General features: G+C 48.6%; 3 protein-coding genes across 4 annotated transcripts; 2 read left to right on the top strand and 1 right to left on the bottom strand.

The window, feature by feature from the left end:
- Positions 1-372: 372 nt before the first annotated feature.
- On the bottom strand, positions 373-19,142 carry LOC143484708 (extracellular matrix protein 2). The gene is made up of 12 exons (XM_076983549.1): positions 19,022-19,142; positions 15,722-15,895; positions 15,423-15,603; positions 15,186-15,355; positions 14,794-14,858; positions 13,952-14,396; positions 13,724-13,839; positions 12,839-12,971; positions 12,491-12,648; positions 12,202-12,341; positions 1,864-2,190; positions 373-1,129 (listed from the first exon to the last, which is right to left on the bottom strand). Exons 4-12 carry the CDS (start codon positions 15,343-15,345, stop codon positions 952-954), a joined length of 1,722 nt encoding a protein of 573 aa, XP_076839664.1. The 5' UTR covers positions 15,346-15,355; positions 15,423-15,603; positions 15,722-15,895; positions 19,022-19,142; the 3' UTR covers positions 373-951.
- On the top strand, positions 10,988-18,231 carry LOC143484711 (uncharacterized). 2 transcript variants are annotated; one of them, XM_076983556.1, is made up of 4 exons: positions 10,988-11,174; positions 11,432-11,462; positions 11,629-11,779; positions 18,097-18,231. In XM_076983556.1, the coding sequence occupies exons 1-4, from the start codon at positions 11,163-11,165 to the stop codon at positions 18,218-18,220; spliced, it is 318 nt and encodes a 105-aa protein (XP_076839671.1). In that variant the 5' UTR covers positions 10,988-11,162; the 3' UTR covers positions 18,221-18,231. The 2 variants fall into 2 exon arrangements, with proteins under 2 accessions (XP_076839671.1, XP_076839670.1); XM_076983555.1 differs by lacking the exon at positions 18,097-18,231 and having other exon boundaries at positions 11,629-12,496.
- On the top strand, positions 18,145-20,073 carry tnnc1b (troponin C type 1b (slow)). Its single transcript, XM_076983554.1, has 6 exons — positions 18,145-18,298; positions 18,880-18,910; positions 19,045-19,191; positions 19,309-19,423; positions 19,498-19,634; positions 19,744-20,073. Exons 1-6 carry the CDS (start codon positions 18,275-18,277, stop codon positions 19,773-19,775), a joined length of 486 nt encoding a protein of 161 aa, XP_076839669.1. The 5' UTR covers positions 18,145-18,274; the 3' UTR covers positions 19,776-20,073.
- Positions 20,074-20,089: the final 16 nt, after the last annotated feature.

Below are 20,089 nucleotides of genomic sequence, written 5' to 3'. Positions count from 1 at the left end.
CGTTTGCATCTAAGTGTACTGTCATCTAAATCCTTTTATTATAAAAGAACAAATACCAAATATTTCCCAGATGCTTTTTCAAAGACATTATTACACAATATGCCTACCCTGAGAATGCTGAAGGCACGTTCATGAGATAAAAGAAGATTTGTCAAAATAGACTTTTTCTCAGATTTTAAAGCTTGATAGCTTCTAACTATGAATAATGTTAAGACTCACAAGCCCTCTTAAAGTAATTTGTCATTTAACCTGAAATCACATCTAATCTTCAGGCTATCATAACACTACTTACCTGTAGGCTCTGATAAAATGTCACTATGTATACTGTAAGAAATACTCTTAAGAACAACTAGATGTACTAAATATCTTTAATTGTGTAAAGCTTTTTATGTCAAGGAAATCAATGTCCTCTAACCTCATGCTGTAACCATGGCCATTGTGCTGCAGGTAACATAACCGTACAGATTAACATATTAATTATTTAGTGTGATGATTCATAAATTATTCATTTACATGCAAATCAGAGATATTTGACACTTCAGCATCATGAATGCTGGGATACACTGCTGAAAACCACACACGCACACATGTGAAAAGCCATTTTATACACATTAAACCACCTAGCAAAAGAGACCCAGTATCTGCACAGAAGAGTGCTAGCAACAGCACATCAAAAAAAGAACTTGCTATCTGAGCAGGCGAACATACTAGAGTGGCATGAAGCCTGGAATGAGTTAAAAAACCGAAGATAAACAACAGCCAGCAGTCCACAAAAACAAAATTGCGCAAAACAGAACCGACACTTAGGGAATGCAGAATGGAGTCATGCTTCTTAATCAAGTAGCTGAATAAATATTTCAGATGACTGGGATTTTTAACATAGCGCTCAAAGGAAGGATCCGGAGCAGGAGGAGTGGCGATATGAAGGGTGTGCGGGCCCCGTGTGAGGCTCTAAAGGACCTCGCCGTGAGTCTGGGGCTCCAGGACCACACGCCGCTGGTCCTGTAGGCAGGAGAGGGCGGCGGGCCGGATCCTCTTCACATCAAGGTAGTTGTTCTCCAGGTGAATTGCAACCAGGGGAGAGTAGCCAGTCATTTTGACCTTACACACAGACCTCACAGGAACAGAGCTGGAAGGCAAGACCACATAAAACAAACCTCTCACAAATGTTTTCGCCCATGACATCCTCTAAGAACAATTAGTTCCAAAAGCGATATTGATTAAATATGTTTTTGTTTTTCAGTTCCAGGAGTACAGCTTGGTATGGTTCCAGGTCACTGTGCTATGGATGCATAGCAGGCAGATTAAGAGATATATACTCTGAATTTGAAGTCACAATAATTGTTGGCAGGCTGCCAAAAGAAACACACAAATATTCTAATTAGTCTGGGGTTTTCAGTTCATGAAGTTCAGAGTGCTCAGTCTGTCTTGGCTGAGCAGAGCACCCTGAAGGCAGAGACAAACTTATGATTTTCAAATCCAATCCAAACCAATAAAACTACACGTGTTTTATGAAAAAGCAGACAGGAGGTGGACATGGAATAACAGCGTAATGATGGGCAACTGACCACCATGTTGCTAAATTGAGTTTTGTTTGTTAAATGCAGAGCATTCTGAGAACCTTCATTGATGAGCTCATACGATGTCACGTTTGAATCTAGTTTCACACATAGTGTCTTTCACACCTCTCCCTCACGCCTCCTGGAGCCAGCAACCTAGGACGGTCACAGGGGTGGTCAAGAGCCTGCTGGGGGGGGGGGGGTGCGTCTGTGCACAGGACACCGTCGCACTCCTTGCACGGTGGCCCAGCGGCGTGACCCCCTCCGCCATCCTCCGCCCTCCTCCACCCTCCTCCACCCTCACCTGATCTGGTTGTGGTCCAGCCGCAGCAGCTGCAGGCTCCTGAAGTGTCGGATGTTGGAGGGCACGCGCTCCAGCCTGTTCCCGTCCAGCAGCAGCTCCACGAGCGTCTGGTAGGCGCCCCGGAAGGCCTTCCCCATCAGCCCGTGCTCCTGCAGCTGGTTGTGGGAGAGGCGGAGGGACTGGAGGCCGGGGCGCAGGTGACTCAGGGCGTAGGCAGGGACGGTGCTGATGCGGTTGTGCTGGAGAGAGAGCTGTCGCAGGACAGTAGGCATGTGCAGGGGAACCACCGACAGCTGGTTGTGAGACAGGTCCAGAGCCTCCAGCTTCCTGTGCATGTGTGGTGAAAGGCAGACAGATTTACTACGGAGGTCTGTGTACACAGTGGTCTACTGAATCTGAAAATCTCAGAAGTGGTATACAGCAAAGCTACTCAAACTGTGTGCAGAGGCATGTAAGATTCAGACTTTGTCAAAGCATTTCTTGAAAGCCTAGTTCAAGTCATTTTGTCTCCCAGGAGAGGCCTAGTGTAAGCTAATAAAATATACACAAACCAAGTTGGTCTATGCTTAGCACACAGGGGTTGCGTCATGCTCTCTGTGGTTGGTGCTGGGCCGAAAGACTACAGAAGATGTACAGACAGAAAGCTATTCTCCAGTGTCTGCTCTGAACCTGGGCCCCAAGGCTGGTCATTAACCCCACGTTAGTAGTGCCTGAACCAGACATGAGCCACAAATGAGAAAGTGTGCATTTGTGTGTATGTGTGTGTGTTTGTATTCATACATGTGTGTGTGAATGTGTTCTTGTGAGTGACTGAAGAAAGCAGCTGGTGAGAGTTTCCAGGATCACTCTTAGAAAGCCTGAGGAGCACATTTCCTCTGGCTGCTTCAAAGTCCTGCTGGATGTGCAGTCAATACTCAGCACAAATTTCCATGAGCCTCTACATGGCATACAGCATTCACTCTGAGAAAAGTTATTCTTCCCCATCCACCGTGTCTTTCTCTCATACACATAAGCAGCTCCCTATCGGAACACAGCTACCACGCAGAACAGCTTGTTCTCTTTTCCTGAAGCCAATCACCGCTTGATGATTTTGAATGAGTGCCAACCTACAATCTTAGACCAACTCACTGAAAGCGTAAACCCCTCAGATGCATCTACAAGGTGTGGCGTCCACCCTTGTATGTAGCCAGTACATGTCTCTGCAATGACCTGCTGTACACCGGTGGACCCCAGATCCAGTTGGTATTGCCTTATAGAAGAGTCAGAGTATAGATGTGTCTAAGCATTGCCTGTTTATAAATCATTATTTAATGGTATGCTGACTTTTGAACTGTGGTGTAAATTTTACATGTGTTGAGGAAACTTTACACTGGTCATGGTTTAAGATCACAATTCAAAACTGTAAATCTTTACAAAATTGCAAACAAAGAAACAAAAAATGGCTTATATGGTAAAAACGCTCCACAGTCAGTCAATGAGAGGAGAGCTTAAAGCATAAAATTACAGCACACTAAAGAGTGACTGACTGTAATAGTGGTTTTGATGTCTGGGATTATTAGCTAGTGCCACCAGTGTTGGATCTCCTCCGCTCTGGCTGTGTTCTTCTGTAGATGTGTGCACCCATCAGCCAAAAGCAATCAATAACAAAAGCAGAAAGCCCACCAATGGCACTATGTGTCCACAGGCGCGCCCGTGCCAGAGTTATACAACCAGTCTTATGCAACCCTGGGACACGGGCAAGGACAGCTGCTATCATCACCAAGCAGATTTCACTAACCAGGACACGACTAACCACAGGAGGATCAATCCTGGAACCTAGCCTATCCCGCTCCTGTCCCGAAAGCAAACCCGGCTGATCCCGACGGCTCGGCTCCCGCAACCAGAAACCATCATGAAGGTGAGGTCATGGTGGGATGCATCCACAGTTGTGTTGACAGTTAGCACGTAGGGGAACTTTCTTGACTAGATTGTGAAAGTGATGTTTCTGGTTAGGAATGTTTGTTTTTCTCACGCTTTATTTGTGGGTGTGTTTGTGCGTCCAGGCATTTGCTGCCAGCTCGGATCGGGCCAGCTGTCTGCTCCTGCTTCTCCCTGCAGGTGCTGGTGCTTTACGTAACCCGTTACGAAACTGCATCCCTCCCCTTGCCGAACGCCCAAAGCTTCCAACGAACGCTGCATTTAAAAAAATATTAAAAACGTAGTGTAACATGCCCTCTGCTTCACTCCCCAGTACTGACCGCTGTGATTCCTGCACATTACGCAGAGCGGAGCGTCCTTGGCCCAGCTGTAGAACCCCACCTCCCCCACCTCCTCCACCTCCCCCACCTCCCTACCTCCCCCACCTCCCCACCTCCCCCACCTCCCCCACCTCCCTCACCTCCCCCACCTCGCTCACCTCCCTCACCTCCTCCACCTCCCTCACCTCCTCCACCTCCCTCACCTCCCTACCTCCCCCACCTCCCCACCTCCCCCACCTCCCTCACCTCCCCCACCTCCCCCACCTCGCTCACCTCCCTCACCTCCTCCACCTCCCTCACCTCCCTCACCTCCCCCACCTCGCTCACCTCCCCCACCTCCCCCACCTCGCTCACCTCCCTCACCTCCCCCACCTCCCCACCTCCCCCACCTCCCCCACCTCCCTACCTCCCCCACCTCCCCACCTCCCCCACCTCCCCCCACCTCCCTCACCTCCCCCACCTCCCCCACCTCGCTCACCTCCCTCACCTCCTCCACCTCCCCCCACCTCCTCCACCTCCCCCACCTCCCCCACCTCCCCCACCTCGCTCACCTCCCTCACCTCCTCCACCTCCCTCACCTCCTCCACCTCCCCCACCTCCCCCCACCTCCCTCACCTCCCCCACCTCCCCCCACCTCCCTCACCTCCCCCCACCTCCCCCACCTCCCCCACCTCCCCCCACCTCGCTCACCTCCCTCACCTCCCTCACCTCCCCCACCTCGCTCACCTCCCCCCACCTCGCTCACCTCCCTCACCTCCCCCACCTCGCTCACCTCCCTCACCTCCCTCACCTCCCCCACCTCGCTCACCTCCCTCACCTCCCTCACCTCCCCCACCTCCCTCACCTCCCTCACCTCCCTCACCTCCCTCACCTCCCCCACCTCCCTCACCTCCCCCACCTCCCTCACCTCCCCCACCTCCCTCACCTCCTCCACCTCCTCCACCTCGCTCACCTCCTCCACCTCCTCCACCTCGCTCACCTCCCCCACCTCCTCCACCTCCCCTCACCTCCCCCACCTCGCCCACCTCCCCCACCTCCCTCACCTCCCCTCACCTCCCCCACCTCGCCCACCTCCCCCACCTCCCTCACCTCCCCCACCTCCCTCACCTCCCTCACCTCCCCCACCTCCTCCACCTCCCCCACCTCCCCCACCTCCCCTCACCTCCCTCACCTCCCCCCACCTCCCTCACCTCCCTCACCTCCCTCACCTCCCCTACCTCCCCCACCTCCTCCACCTCCCCTCAACTCCCCCACCTCCCCCACCTCCCTCACCTCCTCCACCTCGCTCACCTCACTCACCTCCTCCACCTCCTCCACCTCGCTCACCTCCCCCCACCTCCCCTCACCTCCCTCACCTCCTCCACCTCCTCCACCTCGACTCAAAGTCAGCGGGTCAGCAGTAAAGGAAATGAGCGTAACTCTCACATAACTCTCACACATCTTTCCACCACCTATACATAAGGCCACGCAAGAAAGAAAGGCCACATCAGCAAGTGGACTTTTAAGGTAGCACGCTGCGAAAACCATTAAATGCACAAAACAGGAATGAAGGGTTATGAGCTCAGTGCAGGGGCCAAAAGAGGGGAGTAACGCTTGTTTTTTTTAAGTGTGCCTCTGGCATTGCGGGGAGACACAAATACATTTTGCTCTGCATTTATGGCATTTATCTCCAAGACACAAAGCCCTGAGCAAATACAGAGGTAGCAATTAAAGGCACAACTGCCAATGACTCTGAATGTCCAACCTGCGAATGTAAACAGTGTAAGTCGATATCTACAGAGTGTCTATATAAAACACATCACTGGTGTGGAGAGATACAGAGGAAAGTTCTTTTGTGCATTAAAGACAGCGAATGAGGGAGCTCGTGTGTGAGATGTGAGCAGTGTGTGAGGTTTGTGAGTGTGTGGGAGATGAGCAGTGAGTGAGGTTTGTGAGTGTGTGGGAGATGAGCAGTGTGTGAGGTTTGTGAGTGTGTGAGATGTGAGCAGTGTGTGAGGTTTGTGAGTGTGTGGGAGATGAGCAGTGTGTGAGGTTTGTGAGTGTGTGGGAGATGAGCAGTGTGTGAGGTTTGTGAGTGTGAGAGAGATGAGCAGTGTGTGAGGTTTGTGAGTGTGTGAGAGATGAGCAGTGTGTGAGGTTTGTGAGTGTGAGAGATGAGCAGTGTGTGAGGTTTGTGAGTGTGTGAGATGAGCAGTGTGTGAGGTTTGTGAGTGTGTGAGATGAGCAGTGTGTGAGGTTTGTGAGTGTGTGAGATGAGCAGTGTGTGAGGTTTGTGAGTGTGAAAGAGATGAGCAGTGTGTGAGGTTTGTGAGTGTGTGAGAGATGAGCAGTGTGTGAGGTTTGTGAGTGTGTGAGAGATGAGCAGTGTGTGAGGTTTGTGAGTGTGAGAGATGAGCAATGTGTGAGGTTTGTGAGTGTGAGAGATAAGCAGTGTGTGAGGTTTGTGAGTGTGAGAGATGAGCAGTGTGTGAGGTTTGTGAGTGTGAGAGGTGAGCAGTGTGTGAGGTTTGTGAGTGTGAGAGATGAGCAGTGTGTGAGGTTTGTGAGTGTGAGAGATGAGCAGTGTGTGAGGTTTTTGAGTGTGTGAGAGATGAGCAGTGTGTGAGGTTTGTGAGTGTGTGGGAGATGAGCAGTGTGTGAGGTTTGTGAGTGTGAGAGAGATGAGCAGTGTGTGAGGTTTGTGAGTGTGTGAGAGATGAGCAGTGTGTGAGGTTTGTGAGTGTGGGAGATGAGCAGTGTGTGAGGTTTATGAGTGTGAGAGATGAGCAGTGTGTGAGGTTTGTGAGTGTGTGAGAGATAAACAGTGTGTGAGGTTTGTGAGTGTGTGAGAGGTGAGCAGTGTGTGAGGTTTGTGAGTGTGTGAGAGATGAGCAGTGTGTGAGGTTTGTGAGTGTGAGAGAGATGAGCAGTGTGTGAGGTTTGTGAGTGTGAGAGAGATGAGCAGTGTGTGAGGTTTGTGAGTGTGAGAGAGATGAGCAGTGTGTGAGGTTTGTGAGTGTGAGAGATGAGCAGTGTGTGAGGTTTGTGAGTGTGAGAGATGAGCAGTGTGTGAGGTTTGTGAGTGTGTGAGAGATGAGCAGTGTGTGGTTTGTGAGTGTGTGAGAGATGAGCAGTGTGTGAGGTTTGTGAGTGTGTGAGAGATGAGCAGTGTGTGAGATTTGTGAGTGTGAGTGAGATGAGCAATGTGTGAGGTTTGTGAGTGTGAGAGAGATGAGCAGTGTGTGAGGTTTGTGAGTGTGAGAGAGATGAGCAGTGTGTGAGGTTTGTGAGTGTGAGAGAGATGAGCAGTGTGTGAGGTTTGTGAGTGTGAGAGATGAGCAGTGTGTGAGGTTTGTGAGTGTGAGAGATGAGCAGTGTGTGAGGTTTGTGAGTGTGTGAGAGATGAGCAGTGTGTGGTTTGTGAGTGTGTGAGAGATGAGCAGTGTGTGAGGTTTGTGAGTGTGTGAGAGATGAGCAGTGTGTGAGGTTTGTGAGTGTGAGAGATGAGCAGTGTGTGAGGTTTGTGAGTGTGTGAGAGATGAGCAGTGTGTGGTTTGTGAGTGTGTGAGAGATGAGCAGTGTGTGAGGTTTGTGAGTGTGTGAGAGATGAGCAATGTGTGAGGTTTGTGAGTGTGTGGGAGATGAGCAGTGTGTGAGATTTGTGAGTGTGAGTGAGATGAGCAATGTGTGAGGTTTGTGACTGTGTGAGAGATGAGCAGTGTGTGAGGTTTGTGAGTGTGTGAGAGATGAGCAGTGTGTGAGGTTTGTGAGTGTGTGAGAGATGAGCAATGTGCAGGGCCGGAGTGGGACACTTTTTCAGCCCGGGAGTTTCATGCCCAAATCCGGCCCAAAATTATTTTCTCCTCCCAATCGGCCCAAACTAGAGACTGACATGAGCCAGCCCATCGGGAATCCTCCCGAATCTCCCGATTAGCCACTCCGGCTCTGGCAATGTGTGAGGTTTGTGAGTGTGTGAGAGATGAGCAGTGTGTGAGGTTTGTGAGTGTGTGAGAGATGAGCAGTGTGTGAGGTTTGTGAGTGTGAGAGAGATGAGCAGTGTGTGAGGTTTGTGAGTGTGAGAGAGATGAGCAGTGTGTGAGGTTTGTGAGTGTGAGAGATGAGCAGTGTGTGAGGTTTGTGAGTGTGAGAGATGAGCAGTGTGTGAGGTTTGTGAGTGTGTGAGAGATGAGCAGTGTGTGAGGTTTGTGAGTGTGTGAGAGATGAGCAGTGTGTGAGGTTTGTGAGTGTGTGAGAGATGAGCAATGTGTGAGGTTTGTGAGTGTGTGGGAGATGAGCAGTGTGTGAGATTTGTGAGTGTGAGTGAGATGAGCAATGTGTGAGGTTTGTGACTGTGTGAGAGATGAGCAGTGTGTGAGGTTTGTGACTGTGTGAGAGATGAGCAGTGTGTGAGGTTTGTGAGTGTGTGGGAGATGAGCAGTGTGTGAGGTTTGTGAGTGTGTGAGAGATGAGCAGTGTGTGAGATTTGTGAGTGTGAGTGAGATGAGCAATGTGTGAGGTTTGTGACTGTGTGAGAGATGAGCAGTGTGTGAGGTTTGTGAGTGTGTGAGAGATGAGCAGTGTGTGAGGTTTGTGAGTGTGTGAGAGATGAGCAATGTGCAGGGCCGGAGTGGGACACTTTTTCAGCCCGGGAGTTTCATGCCCAAATCCGGCCCAAAATTATTTTCTCCTCCCAATCGGCCCAAACTAGAGACTGACATGAGCCAGCCCATCGGGAATCCTCCCGAATCTCCCGATTAGCCACTCCGGCTCTGGCAATGTGTGAGGTTTGTGAGTGTGTGAGAGATGAGCAGTGTGTGAGGTTTGTGAGTGTGTGAGAGATGAGCAGTGTGTGAGGTTTGTGAGTGTGAGAGATGAGCAATGTGTGAGGTTTGTGAGTGTGAGAGATGAGCAGTGTGTGAGGTTTGTGAGTGTGAGAGAGATGAGCAGTGTGTGAGGTTTGTGAGTGTGAGAGATGAGCAGTGTGTGAGGTTTGTGAGTGTGAGAGATGAGCAGTGTGTGAGGTTTGTGAGTGTGTGAGAGATGAGCAGTGTGTGAGGTTTGTGAGTGTGTGAGAGATGAGCAGTGTGTGAGGTTTGTGAGTGTGTGAGAGATGAGCAGTGTGTGAGGTTTGTGAGTGTGTGAGAGATGAGCAGTGTGTGAGGTTTGTGAGTGTGTGAGAGATGAGCAGTGTGTGAGGTTTGTGAGTGTGTGAGAGGTGAGCAGTGTGTGAGGTTTGTGAGTGTGAGAGATGAGCAGTGTGTGAGGTTTGTGAGTGTGAGAGTTGAGCAGTGTGTGTGTGAGAGATGAGCAGTGTGTGAGGTTTGTGAGTGTGAGAGATGAGCAATGTGTGAGGTTTGTGAGTGTGTGTGAGAGATGAGCAGTGTGAGGTTTGTGAGTGTGTGAGAGGTGAGCAGTGTGTGAGGTTTGTGAGTGTGAGAGATGAGCAGTGTGTGAGGTTTGTGAGTGTGTGAGAGATGAGCAGTGTGTGAGGTTTGTGAGTGTGTGGGAGATGAGCAGTGTGTGAGGTTTGTGAGTGTGTGAGGTTTGTGAGTGTGAGAGATGAGCAGTGTGTGAGGTTTGTGAGTGTGAGAGTTGAGCAGTGTGTGTGAGAGAGATGAGCAGTGTGTGAGGTTTGTGAGTGTGTGAGAGGTGAGCAGTGTGTGAGGTTTGTGAGTGTGAGAGATGAGCAGTGTGTGAGGTTTGTGAGTGTGTGGGAGATGAGCAGTGTGTGAGGTTTGTGAGTGTGAGAGATGAGCAGTGTGTGAGGTTTGTGAGTGTGTGAGAGATGAGCAGTGTGTGAGGTTTGTGAGTGTGTGGGAGATGAGCAGTGTGTGAGGTTTGTGAGTGTGTGAGAGGTGAGCAGTGTGTGAGGTTTGTGAGTGTGAGAGAGATGAGCAGTGTGTGAGGTCTGTGACTGTGTGGGAGATGAGCAGTGTGTGAGGTTTGTGAGTGTGTGAGAGGTGAGCAGTGTGTGAGGTTTGTGAGTGTGAGAGATGAGCAGTGTGTGAGGTTTGTGAGTGTGAGAGATGAGCAGTGTGTGAGGTTTGTGAGTGTGTGAGAGATGAGCAGTGTGTGAGGTTTGTGAGTGTGTGGGAGATGAGCAGTGTGTGAGGTTTGTGAGTGTGTGAGGTGAGCAGTGTGTGAGGTTTGTGAGTGTGAGAGAGATGAGCAGTGTGTGAGGTCTGTGACTGTGTGGGAGATGAGCAGTGTGTGAGGTTTGTGAGTGTGTGAGAGGTGAGCAGTGTGTGAGGTTTGTGAGTGTGAGAGATGAGCAGTGTGTGAGGTTTGTGAGTGTGAGAGATGAGCAGTGTGTGAGGTTTGTGAGTGTGTGAGAGATGAGCAGTGTGTGAGGTTTGTGAGTGTGAGAGAGATGAGCAGTGTGTGAGGTCTGTGACTGTGTGGGAGATGAGCAGTGTATGATTTCTGTGAATGTGTGAGGTTTTATGGAGCTTTGGAGGCCGCAGGCTGAACAGGGAGGGCCGGAGGTGGTAGTTAGACTGGGCCGAAGGAGCAGATGGAAGGATCTGGGACAGCGGGCACTCCCAAACAGCAGGGAGATGAAAGCAGACATTAAAAATCTCAGACCACGGAGCGTACTTCGATCTACGCTGAGATAATAGCATGGTGCTAGAGTGGTGGGGTAGATCACAAGGTCACATGCACCCAAACAAACATCAAAACCCGAGAAGAGCATGGTTCAGCCAGTACTGGTTCTGCGTGAGGGTGGTGGTGTTGTGATGGTGGTCCAGTAGACACGTTAGACAACTCCACTGAATGGCGGAGGGGAAAACAAAAGTCCAAAACAGCAGGTGATAAGTATTACACTGATAATGCTCGCTTCTTGACAATAAACATGATGGAAATTAAAAATAGAAGAGAGGAAATGAGAGGAGAGGACTGTGATTAATAGGATGGATGTGTAGAGTCTGTCCAAACGAGCTTTATCTTTTGCTGCAGTCAGGAGATTCACGATGGGAATATTAAGGGGGGAAAAAAAGTTGGATCTCCCATAACGGCCGTAAAGCCCGACAGAGCGAGAGCGGGAAGAGGGAGGGCGAGGCTGTCAGCGAGTTAATAAACAACATGGACCTCCTGGTATGTTGTAGGAGAGCGAATGAGCAGATAAACACTGGACACTCGGGCGTCACGCCTGCCTGGTTGATAAACGCAGCAGCAGGGCGGGGAGGAGACATGGACACACGGACAGAAACTGCACAGTCATGAGACTTCTCTGTTACACACTAAATCCTTACACATGCGGCCATGTTACTTATGCGTTGTCTTGTTGTCGACTCTCTGTTCTCCTTCTTCTCACTCTCTGTTCTCCTTCTATCTACCACTCCCTCTTTTAGGAGAATGAGGAGGATCTCCTAAGGCTGGCCGGTAAGTCGCTGCCGTCTCCTCTGTATCCTCGCTGCCACAGGAGCACAGGAAAGGGGGGTTGTATCACCCTGGCACCACTGCGGGCCACGTAGCTACCCTGATCTCGCTGTCTTAAACACCCCGGACCAGAGCTCCCAGATCTGACCTCTCCAGCGCTCTCTTCCAGCGTCATCGCTGTCACTCCGTCTGAGGGGCAGACGAAAGAGGTTCAGTGTGGGCGCCGAGTACCTTGCCTGTCAGCTCAGAGCGTCACCGGAGCAACTCTGTGCTGCAGCAGTAATTGAAGACCCTGGAGAGCAAAACGTTTCCCCCTGCAGGTGGGTCAACCGTTGGTCTGTGGCTGAGAAATTCTTCATACCGACAAAGGATTACTCTGTTACTGACAGTGGAAAACATGCGGGCCAGTTCGACACACAATTCTGGAACTCTCCATCACCGCTGTACTCTTATAGCGGTAGGAAGGGGTTATGGGACTAATGGTTGAAATGTGCCCTCTAGTGGTTGGTAATGAATGTGCATCACACTAAGGGTACATTGAACTCCAAGTGTCTATATTTAAATGGCCTGATTAGGCATTGTCCTCAGGATTCTTGCCTGTAAGGGACAACAATGCCTTTCATAGCTAGATGTCTTTATGCATACTAATTAGCTTTTTTTTATGAAGATTTCCCATGTGGAGAAGTCTTGACTACGGCTGTAAAAACCAGCCCTGGTTTAACAACGCTTGAGTGCGACTCACGGTAGGTTGATCCAGGCTCCAGGGTAGAAACTATTCTCATGCAAGAGGTTGTAACTCAGATCTAGGACTCTCAGGTGAACGGACTTATTCAGAATGCGGTCCTGCACTTCCACTATCTGATTGTGTGCCATCCTTAAATCCTGTGAAACACACAAACACACACACAGACACAAACACAAATTTACACACATATAATGTGCTGCTTGGATGAAACTGTCATGAATTCAAGCATCTAATTTAATCATGTTTGATACTGATATAATGAAATGTGTATAACAAGACAACTGACCTCTAGAGATGGAGGCAGTCCACTTGGGATAGACGTGAACCGGTTGTTGTCTAATCTCAAGTGTGTGAGCATCATTAGAGGTTTAAAGGTTTGGGGATCAACGCTGCCCTCATACAAAATGTTTCCTGTCAGTTCTAAGATGAGCAGCTTGGATAAACCTAGAGATGATGTAAAAGAGATGTTTTTGATTGTCTGACCTACATACTATTAAAGTTCCCTCTTTCATTCAAATGCACAATTCTCACAATTAAGAGTGCCAGGACTCAGACTTGGAAGCAAATATATGATCACATTCTTCACAAGAATTTTTTTAAATCAAGAAAAAAACAAGAACCCCTTAAATCAGACCTGCTAAGCTGTGAGAGAGTAACTGGTTGATTTTGTTGTCATTGATCCTCAGCTCCTCCAGGGATGATGGCAGGTTTGGGATCTCCACTAGGTTATTACCATCAAGGGTCAGCCTTTTCAGTCTCGTCAGGTTCTGGTAAGGATGAAAAGACAATACGTTTCCTCTTTCCCCCCTGGAGGACGGTCATTAATCAGTACAGGATCACTGCTTTTGGCTCAGTCATTTGCATGCTTCCACATCATCCATTACACGGCGATGCCCCTTTAATCTGGACATATTTTTAGGTTAACCACCAAATGAATAGTCTCCCTTTTGCCCGGGAGTCTTGTACTGGTTATTTTGAGGTCAAAGCAGTTCTCTCAAAATCCTGCCATCAGAGCAGCCCAAGGGCTCTCTGTCTCTGTCCCAGTTGCCACTGGGGGCAGGTCAGGAGTGGACTTAAAGTCCGCTCCGTTTCCTTCCTTCTTTAAAGAACCTCCCGCTCCTCCAGCTCATTACACTCTACGCTGGGGAGTCAGCATGCCACAGGATGCTCAAGTTTTCTAGAACTTTCCAGTGGTCAGAGCGCGGTCCACTGTTTCTTTTGGAGAGTCTGCTGCCTTGGGATGGCTGCATGGCCACTCCCCAAGGTCTCGCGGAGACGCATGGTTATTCTGAGAGAAACTGGGCTTGGCTCAGGCCACCGTATGAGTGCTGACAAATAAAACTTTTTTTTTTTACAATGTGTTGCTGAAATGGAAAGTGTAAACTTTTGGTTGCCAAACCAGGATATTAAGAGAGCTGTATTTAATCCTGGTTACTCCTTTGAGGCAGACACTGAGTAACCATTGGCTGCCATGTGAGTAGAGTAAGACACAGTGACACATGGAGGCCATGTACAGTACCGTGAAGAAACTGGGGCTGATTGAGGGATCATCCAGCAAGTTTCGACTCAGGTCAACTTCTTCCAAGTTAGGCAGACCAGAGAGTCCACGAGAGGGTAATGTAGTGAGGTTGTTTCCTGTGATGCAAAAAAATTGTGCTAGTAAACAATAAAGATAAGATAAAGGTGTGAACATTGTGTTTCTATATGAGGATTTGACTCAAACGTTTGAGACCTCCTGTGAACTCACCTGGTAGTTCAAGGATTGTGATACTCAGGTCAGTGATGATTGGAAAGTGGGACATGTCAATCTCTTTGCAGGAAATTCGAGCTCCTCCCACTTGACATTCCTCTGGTAACAGATCAGTGAAGCTGTCTCTGGTTGCAGTGCTGTTATTACCACTATCATTCTCTTCATTTTCATTCTCTTCTCCCTCTTCCTCTTCTTCCTCCTCCCCTTCATCTTCATCTTCTTCTTCTTCAGTGTTATCATCATCTTCCTCATCCTCATCTTCTTCCTCATCTTTCTTGATGACATCTTTCCTTGACAGTTGCTCCTCACCCTGGCCAAGGAGGCGGTTCTTTTCCTCTCTGAGCTGATTGAGTATCATGTTCAGTTTACCTAAGAAACCTCCTCTCCTGTCCATAACAGCTTGTAGCTCCACCCACGCTGCCTGGCTCCGCCCCAGAGCTCCCTGATATGTCAGCAATTCAGAGAGAAAGGCCATGAAACATGGAGGCCATCATTAGACGTGAAATACGGGAACAAGTGGATTTACCACAAATATACAAACAGTGCGCAATTACAGTGCACAAATAGCAGAGACAGAAAAAAGAAATGGCAATTTCCGAGATGGAAAACTGCAGGGGAAGTTAAAGCTGACCACCACACTCATTATAGCATTTTGAGCTGCCCTAAAGCACACACCCAAGGAGATGAAGCATTTAATGTATATACACACAAGTATGCTTAGCTGCTTAGAGAAGTTGGCAATGTAGATGCTTGTTTTCCCTAAATTTAACTTTTCACCAAGCTTTCAAGAGGCATTTAGAGAAATGGGAGGATAAAAGCAAATGTGAATGCAGCCCTACCTGGGTGTCTGCTGCCCTCCTGAAGAGTCTCTCTCCTGGGCTCCCATCTGCCCCCCTGTCTCCTGCTACACGTACAGTAAAACACAGAAATGTTGACTAGAATCTGGGCATTTGGTGGTAAATGCTATACTTGAATATAATATATACTTGAATCTCTATCTCTCTCGCTCTCTCTCTCTCTCTCTCGCTCTCTCTCTCTCTATATATATATATGCGCATGTTTCCTTTATAAGAAGTAGTAAAGCAAGGTGACAGAATCTGGACAAAATCTAAAAAAAAATTATATATATATATATAAGATTTTGTCACCTTGTTTACTACTTCTCATAAAGGAAACACCCATTCTGTGGAAAACATGTCCAGGATACATCAGAACATCAAGTGTAACTCACTCATATCACTGGAGTCTGTCCTCGCTGCCTCCATGGCAGGTGCACCAGCAGCATCGTCCGTCTCGCTCTCGCCCCCCAGAACACGCTGCGGGTCTGCGTCCACAGCCAGGGCCCCCACGACCACGACCACGCAGAGCAAGCAGAGCCACACGCGTCGCATGGTCCTGGTCCTACGGAGATAGCGCTGGTCTGCACGGGTCCGCTATGTGAGAGAGCCCCCCTTTAGCCTGTGGGTACCTGCGGCCTGGCGTCCTGAAGACGCTCGGTGAGGAGCGGAGGGGGAAGACGGCAGGAGGAGAGGAGATCACCGGAGGGGGATCAGAAGCACGTGTGGAACATGCACGGCTGGACTGGTCCCTTTTTCAGAAATGCCACCCCTCTTTTACATATTCAGTGGTCATGCTGTGTTTATCTTACCCTAACATTTTTAGAGTGAGAGAGAGAGAGAGAGAGAGAGAGAGAGAGAGAGGATGAGCGACGTGGCTGACGGCAGCCGTGGTAACATCATGCATGCCAGGATGACACAGCATTCACACCTTCCAACCCTTGACACCTGGGACATATGAAGACACGAGGAGGGTGAAACAAGGGCTTGGACTGGCTGGCTGTTCCTCGTCTGTCTCTGGCTCCGTCTGTCTCTCCGCTCACCCTCAACATACGCCCGTCTGGCACTCAGCCATTGCCACATACGTCCGAAAAGGAGGAGGACACTGGCCAAAAAGAAAGACAGTGCTGTTTAACTCAGAAAACAGAGGCAGACAGACATTCTCTTATAGACTCTCACGAACATACAGCTCTAACCTATGCTTCATCTGCCATTATATATCCATTATAAAACAGAAAACACTATGTAAGCAGTCAGGCTATGAATTTGAATACAAATGATACAAAATGTTACCTTAAAAATTAACTCTGACTATAGTCAGTGTATTAAGAGTCTATGTAAAAGACAGGTGTGTAGACATGTGTAAGAGTTAAAAGTTAGAGTAGATATAGCTATATGGTCACCTCCCCAACCCACTCATCAACAACCACCCACCCACACAGACACACACACTGGGGGTCACCACCTAGGGAAATTTCAACCACGAAGAATCACTGTGGAGTGAGAGATAGCCTTGTGACTCCGTTAATGTTTGCTAAGACAACACTAACATGCAACATGGATAACAGCTATAGCTGTTTAAATAGCATGTTTCTCACAATCTCCTTAGGCCCTAGTTTGTAGCTTTGTGGTGATGTAGCTTTTAAACATAATGCTAACATTGTTAATATTGCTGATGATTTTCACTGAAGAGGATGGGGGGGGGGGGGGGGGGGGGGGCTGTTCGACTTACCAAATGTCTCAATACAACCACAAGTTATTTGGTTTCATCATTTACAGTAAAAAATCAGTTTAATTTAAGCCCCTTTGTAAATATGAGAAGTCTGTTGGGGCATGTAACTCCCAAACATTTTAGGCCAAGATTCATATGAATTATTTTCCATCTTTGTGTCAAATAAGCTGTGGTGTGACTAAATACAGAATTCATTACCAGGTAAGCAATACTGCATCTGTGTTTTTATAAGTACAAACATAGATGGGTGTCCCCAAATGACTGTCCAAACAAACACAGGTGAGGAACAGGACAAACCTTGTAATTTTAACAAACCACCCAGACTCCTGCTTTCGTGAACCTGTCTGTCAAAAACTGAATCACCAGAGCAGTGTGCCTGGCAGGACTGGCCACCCCTCCCCTCTACCCCCCTCCACCTCTACCGCTCCTCCCATTCCCAGTATATCCCCCCCCCCCGCCCTCAGCTGTGACATGTTCTCAGTGTGAGGTGTCTGTGTTGGGGGGCACCCAGGGCGCGGAGACCGTGACAGAGAGCATGCGCTCAGGCACGCCTGCTACCGTCAGTGCTCAGCTCCCATTGTGGGCCAGATAAGAAGACTAGGCCATTGGCTCAGTGTCCAGTTCACACTGAGATAAGTGCGTGCTGCCAGATAACGGATGGTTTAGAACGCACCTCTGATGTTCATGTGTGCTGGAGTGCTGGAGGTAGCCCAACACACGTTAGCCGTCTTTGACTATGAAGAGTTTTGAGTGTGGAGTGCAGGGCTGTGTGGCTTGGGAAGGCCTGGGTGTGTTATGACGTCACTGCTAGAGCCCTCAGCCCAACCTCCCATAAACACTGCTATCTTAGTGCGACTGTGACACCGAATGACAACTCAAAAATGGAGAGAGGGAGAGAGGAAAAGAGAATGAGAGAGAGAGAGAGAACTATAGATAGAAACTGAACAAATTCTAGTAGCCATATAAATGTGATTAAATTATAAAAATATATTCCTTTAATCAGACAAGAGTCAGGACAAATAAAGACATGGTAGCAAACATCGAGTAACTTCTTGGTGTTGGCTTGACATGTTTTCTTTGTACAGATATGTGAAATTGTGCCCCCTTTTTTTGCTGGTGTTTGGTTAAATTTTTTTTTAACAAACCAAACGTCTCTCCCAAATTGAAAGCATTCCCGAGCTCTGCCGAAGACGAACCCCCACCAGTCCTGTTACTGCTTCAGCCTGAACCGAACCACCAACAGGTGTGAGAATGACAGGGGCCCAGCGTTCGACTGAGGCCTAGTTGTTTATGGCCACCCTTCCCTCTATGTTGGTGTCTATTTGCAGGCCGGAGTCCTGGTGCTCTTCTAACAGTGATTGGCAAATGCAGGTGATGCAGTTAAGTTTGGACTTTGATCTGGACCCTCTGGCTGGGAAGAACAGTGCCAAGGTCTTATTGTCATAGCTCACACCCTCCTGCCTGTTGTTTCTGACATTCTTGCCCTATTTATAGCCTCTTCTGTAGTCCCATAGCCCCATTCTCTCTTGCCCTCTTTCTTTTTCTACCCATCTCTCTCTCTCTCTCTCTGATAGGAAAGGGGGAGTGACGACCGGCTTTGTCTTTAATGAGGCAACCATTCCGAGCATAAAGGCCAGGGAAGGTGGCCCTAGACCTCTTTGTCCTGTGAACACCACAGTGTGCGGAGGGCTGGAGTAGCTGGCACGGACCGTCTAACTGGATTGAGGAAGGAAAGCCTGACCCAGGACAGCCATGGATGATGTATATAAAGCAGCGGTAAGTTCTGACTGCTTTTTAATGAGGGATTTTGGGGGAAAAGCGAAAATAAAACATCAGAGTTTATTTATAGTTTAATGAGTTGAGATGACTTGTTGAGTGGTGTTAGGCAGTGGTGAAGAATCTGCTGTTTCATGAGCTGTCTCAGTGAGTTTGGCTTGAGAATATCTGTTCAGATTAAATATGAAGTCATGGAGGAAAGAGATCAAGGTTAAACCAACTTGGGGGTCAGAAGCAATGCAGTTCACTTTAAACATCCTATAGCTTCAACTAACCAATATGAGAACATAAATTGCGTGAAACTGAATTAAGTGTATTAATAATGCTAAAAATATTACACAATAGTGAATAACTGAGGGTATCAGGAAGACAGCAGTCACTGAGCTTAACATCGGACAGAATATCTGGTGACTGACGGCTTGCTGTTCATGTGGGTTAAAAATAATAAGGGTAACTTGTGTAAAGAATGGGCTCAGTCAGTATCTGAGGAATGACCTCGCCGTGACATCGTTATGACATATCAAATTACCGTTTAAAAAAAGCTACTGGGCCTTCAGCTGTTGCTTTCTCCAACACAACAGGTTGAGAACTTAACAGAGGAACAGAAAAACGGTAAGGCATTCTCCACGCCGGTCTATATCAGCGCCGTCGGCCTGTGTGTTGGCTCCGCTATGGGGACGGCAGCCGTCTCCGAGCGCTATCGTGGTGCTACTGGTGGCTCACATGTGTGAACGTGTTCCTGGCAGAGTTCCGCGCCGCCTTTGACATCTTCGTGCAGGATGCCGAGGATGGATGCATCAGCACCAAGGAGCTGGGGAAGGTGATGAGGATGCTGGGCCAGAACCCCACGCAGGAGGAGCTGCAGGAGATGGTGGACGAGGTGGATGAAGACGGTAGGTCCATCATTACAAACGTCGCACCAGAACTCAACACCCACAGTAGCCCAAAGCACTTTCGGTAAACCGGTATCACACTAAAAGCACGTTGACGTGATGGCTGTACACTTGCAGGCAGCGGGACGGTGGATTTCGACGAGTTCTTGGTGATGATGGTGCGCTGCATGAAGGAGGAGAGCAAAGGGAAATCAGAGGAGGAGTTAGCCGAGGTCTTCCGCATGTTTGACAAGTAAGGAACCAGCTGTGGTTTGATTGCCCTCTTCCTTCTTCATCAAAGCCTCACGGTCTGTGTTCTTCTCCAAGAAATGGAGACGGATATATCGACTTGGATGAACTGAAGAACATGCTAGAATCTACAGGGGAAGCCATTACAGAGGACGACATCGAGGAGCTCATGAAGGACGGAGACAAGAACAACGATGGCAAAATTGACTATGATGGTATGATTCAGTTCCTGAAGTCACGACCAATATTAAGGTTATAATCACAAGTTTATGTGCAAGTAATTTCCTAATACAATTCTAAACCAATATCTTCTTAAACCTACAGAGTTCTTGGAATTTATGAAGGGTGTGGAGTAGAAGCTCCTGCCTGACTGAAGCCCCTGAAGTAGATCCACCCACAGCCCCATCATTCCTTACCCCAGCGCGGAGACATCGGCACAGGGCTGATGCTTTCAACTTCAAGCCCAGAGAACACACATGTGCACCTAGAATAGGGAGATATGTAAATAATCTACATAACTACATAGAATGTTCTGGTTTTGTAGCAACTTTGGCCTCAATCTGGTCAACTGCATGACTTCATAGCAGACAAACTATTTGTTTGTAGAACATGCAAGTATCCATCCTACCACAAAAAAAATAAATTAAAATGTAATTATTGCCTTAAAAAT

The sequence above is a fragment of the Brachyhypopomus gauderio genome, chromosome 21, assembly GCF_052324685.1.
Source record: "Brachyhypopomus gauderio isolate BG-103 chromosome 21, BGAUD_0.2, whole genome shotgun sequence".
Lineage (NCBI taxonomy): Eukaryota > Metazoa > Chordata > Actinopteri > Gymnotiformes > Hypopomidae > Brachyhypopomus > Brachyhypopomus gauderio.
The sequence above is the reverse complement of the archived record's forward strand: the minus strand, read 5'-3'. Positions and strand labels throughout refer to the sequence as shown.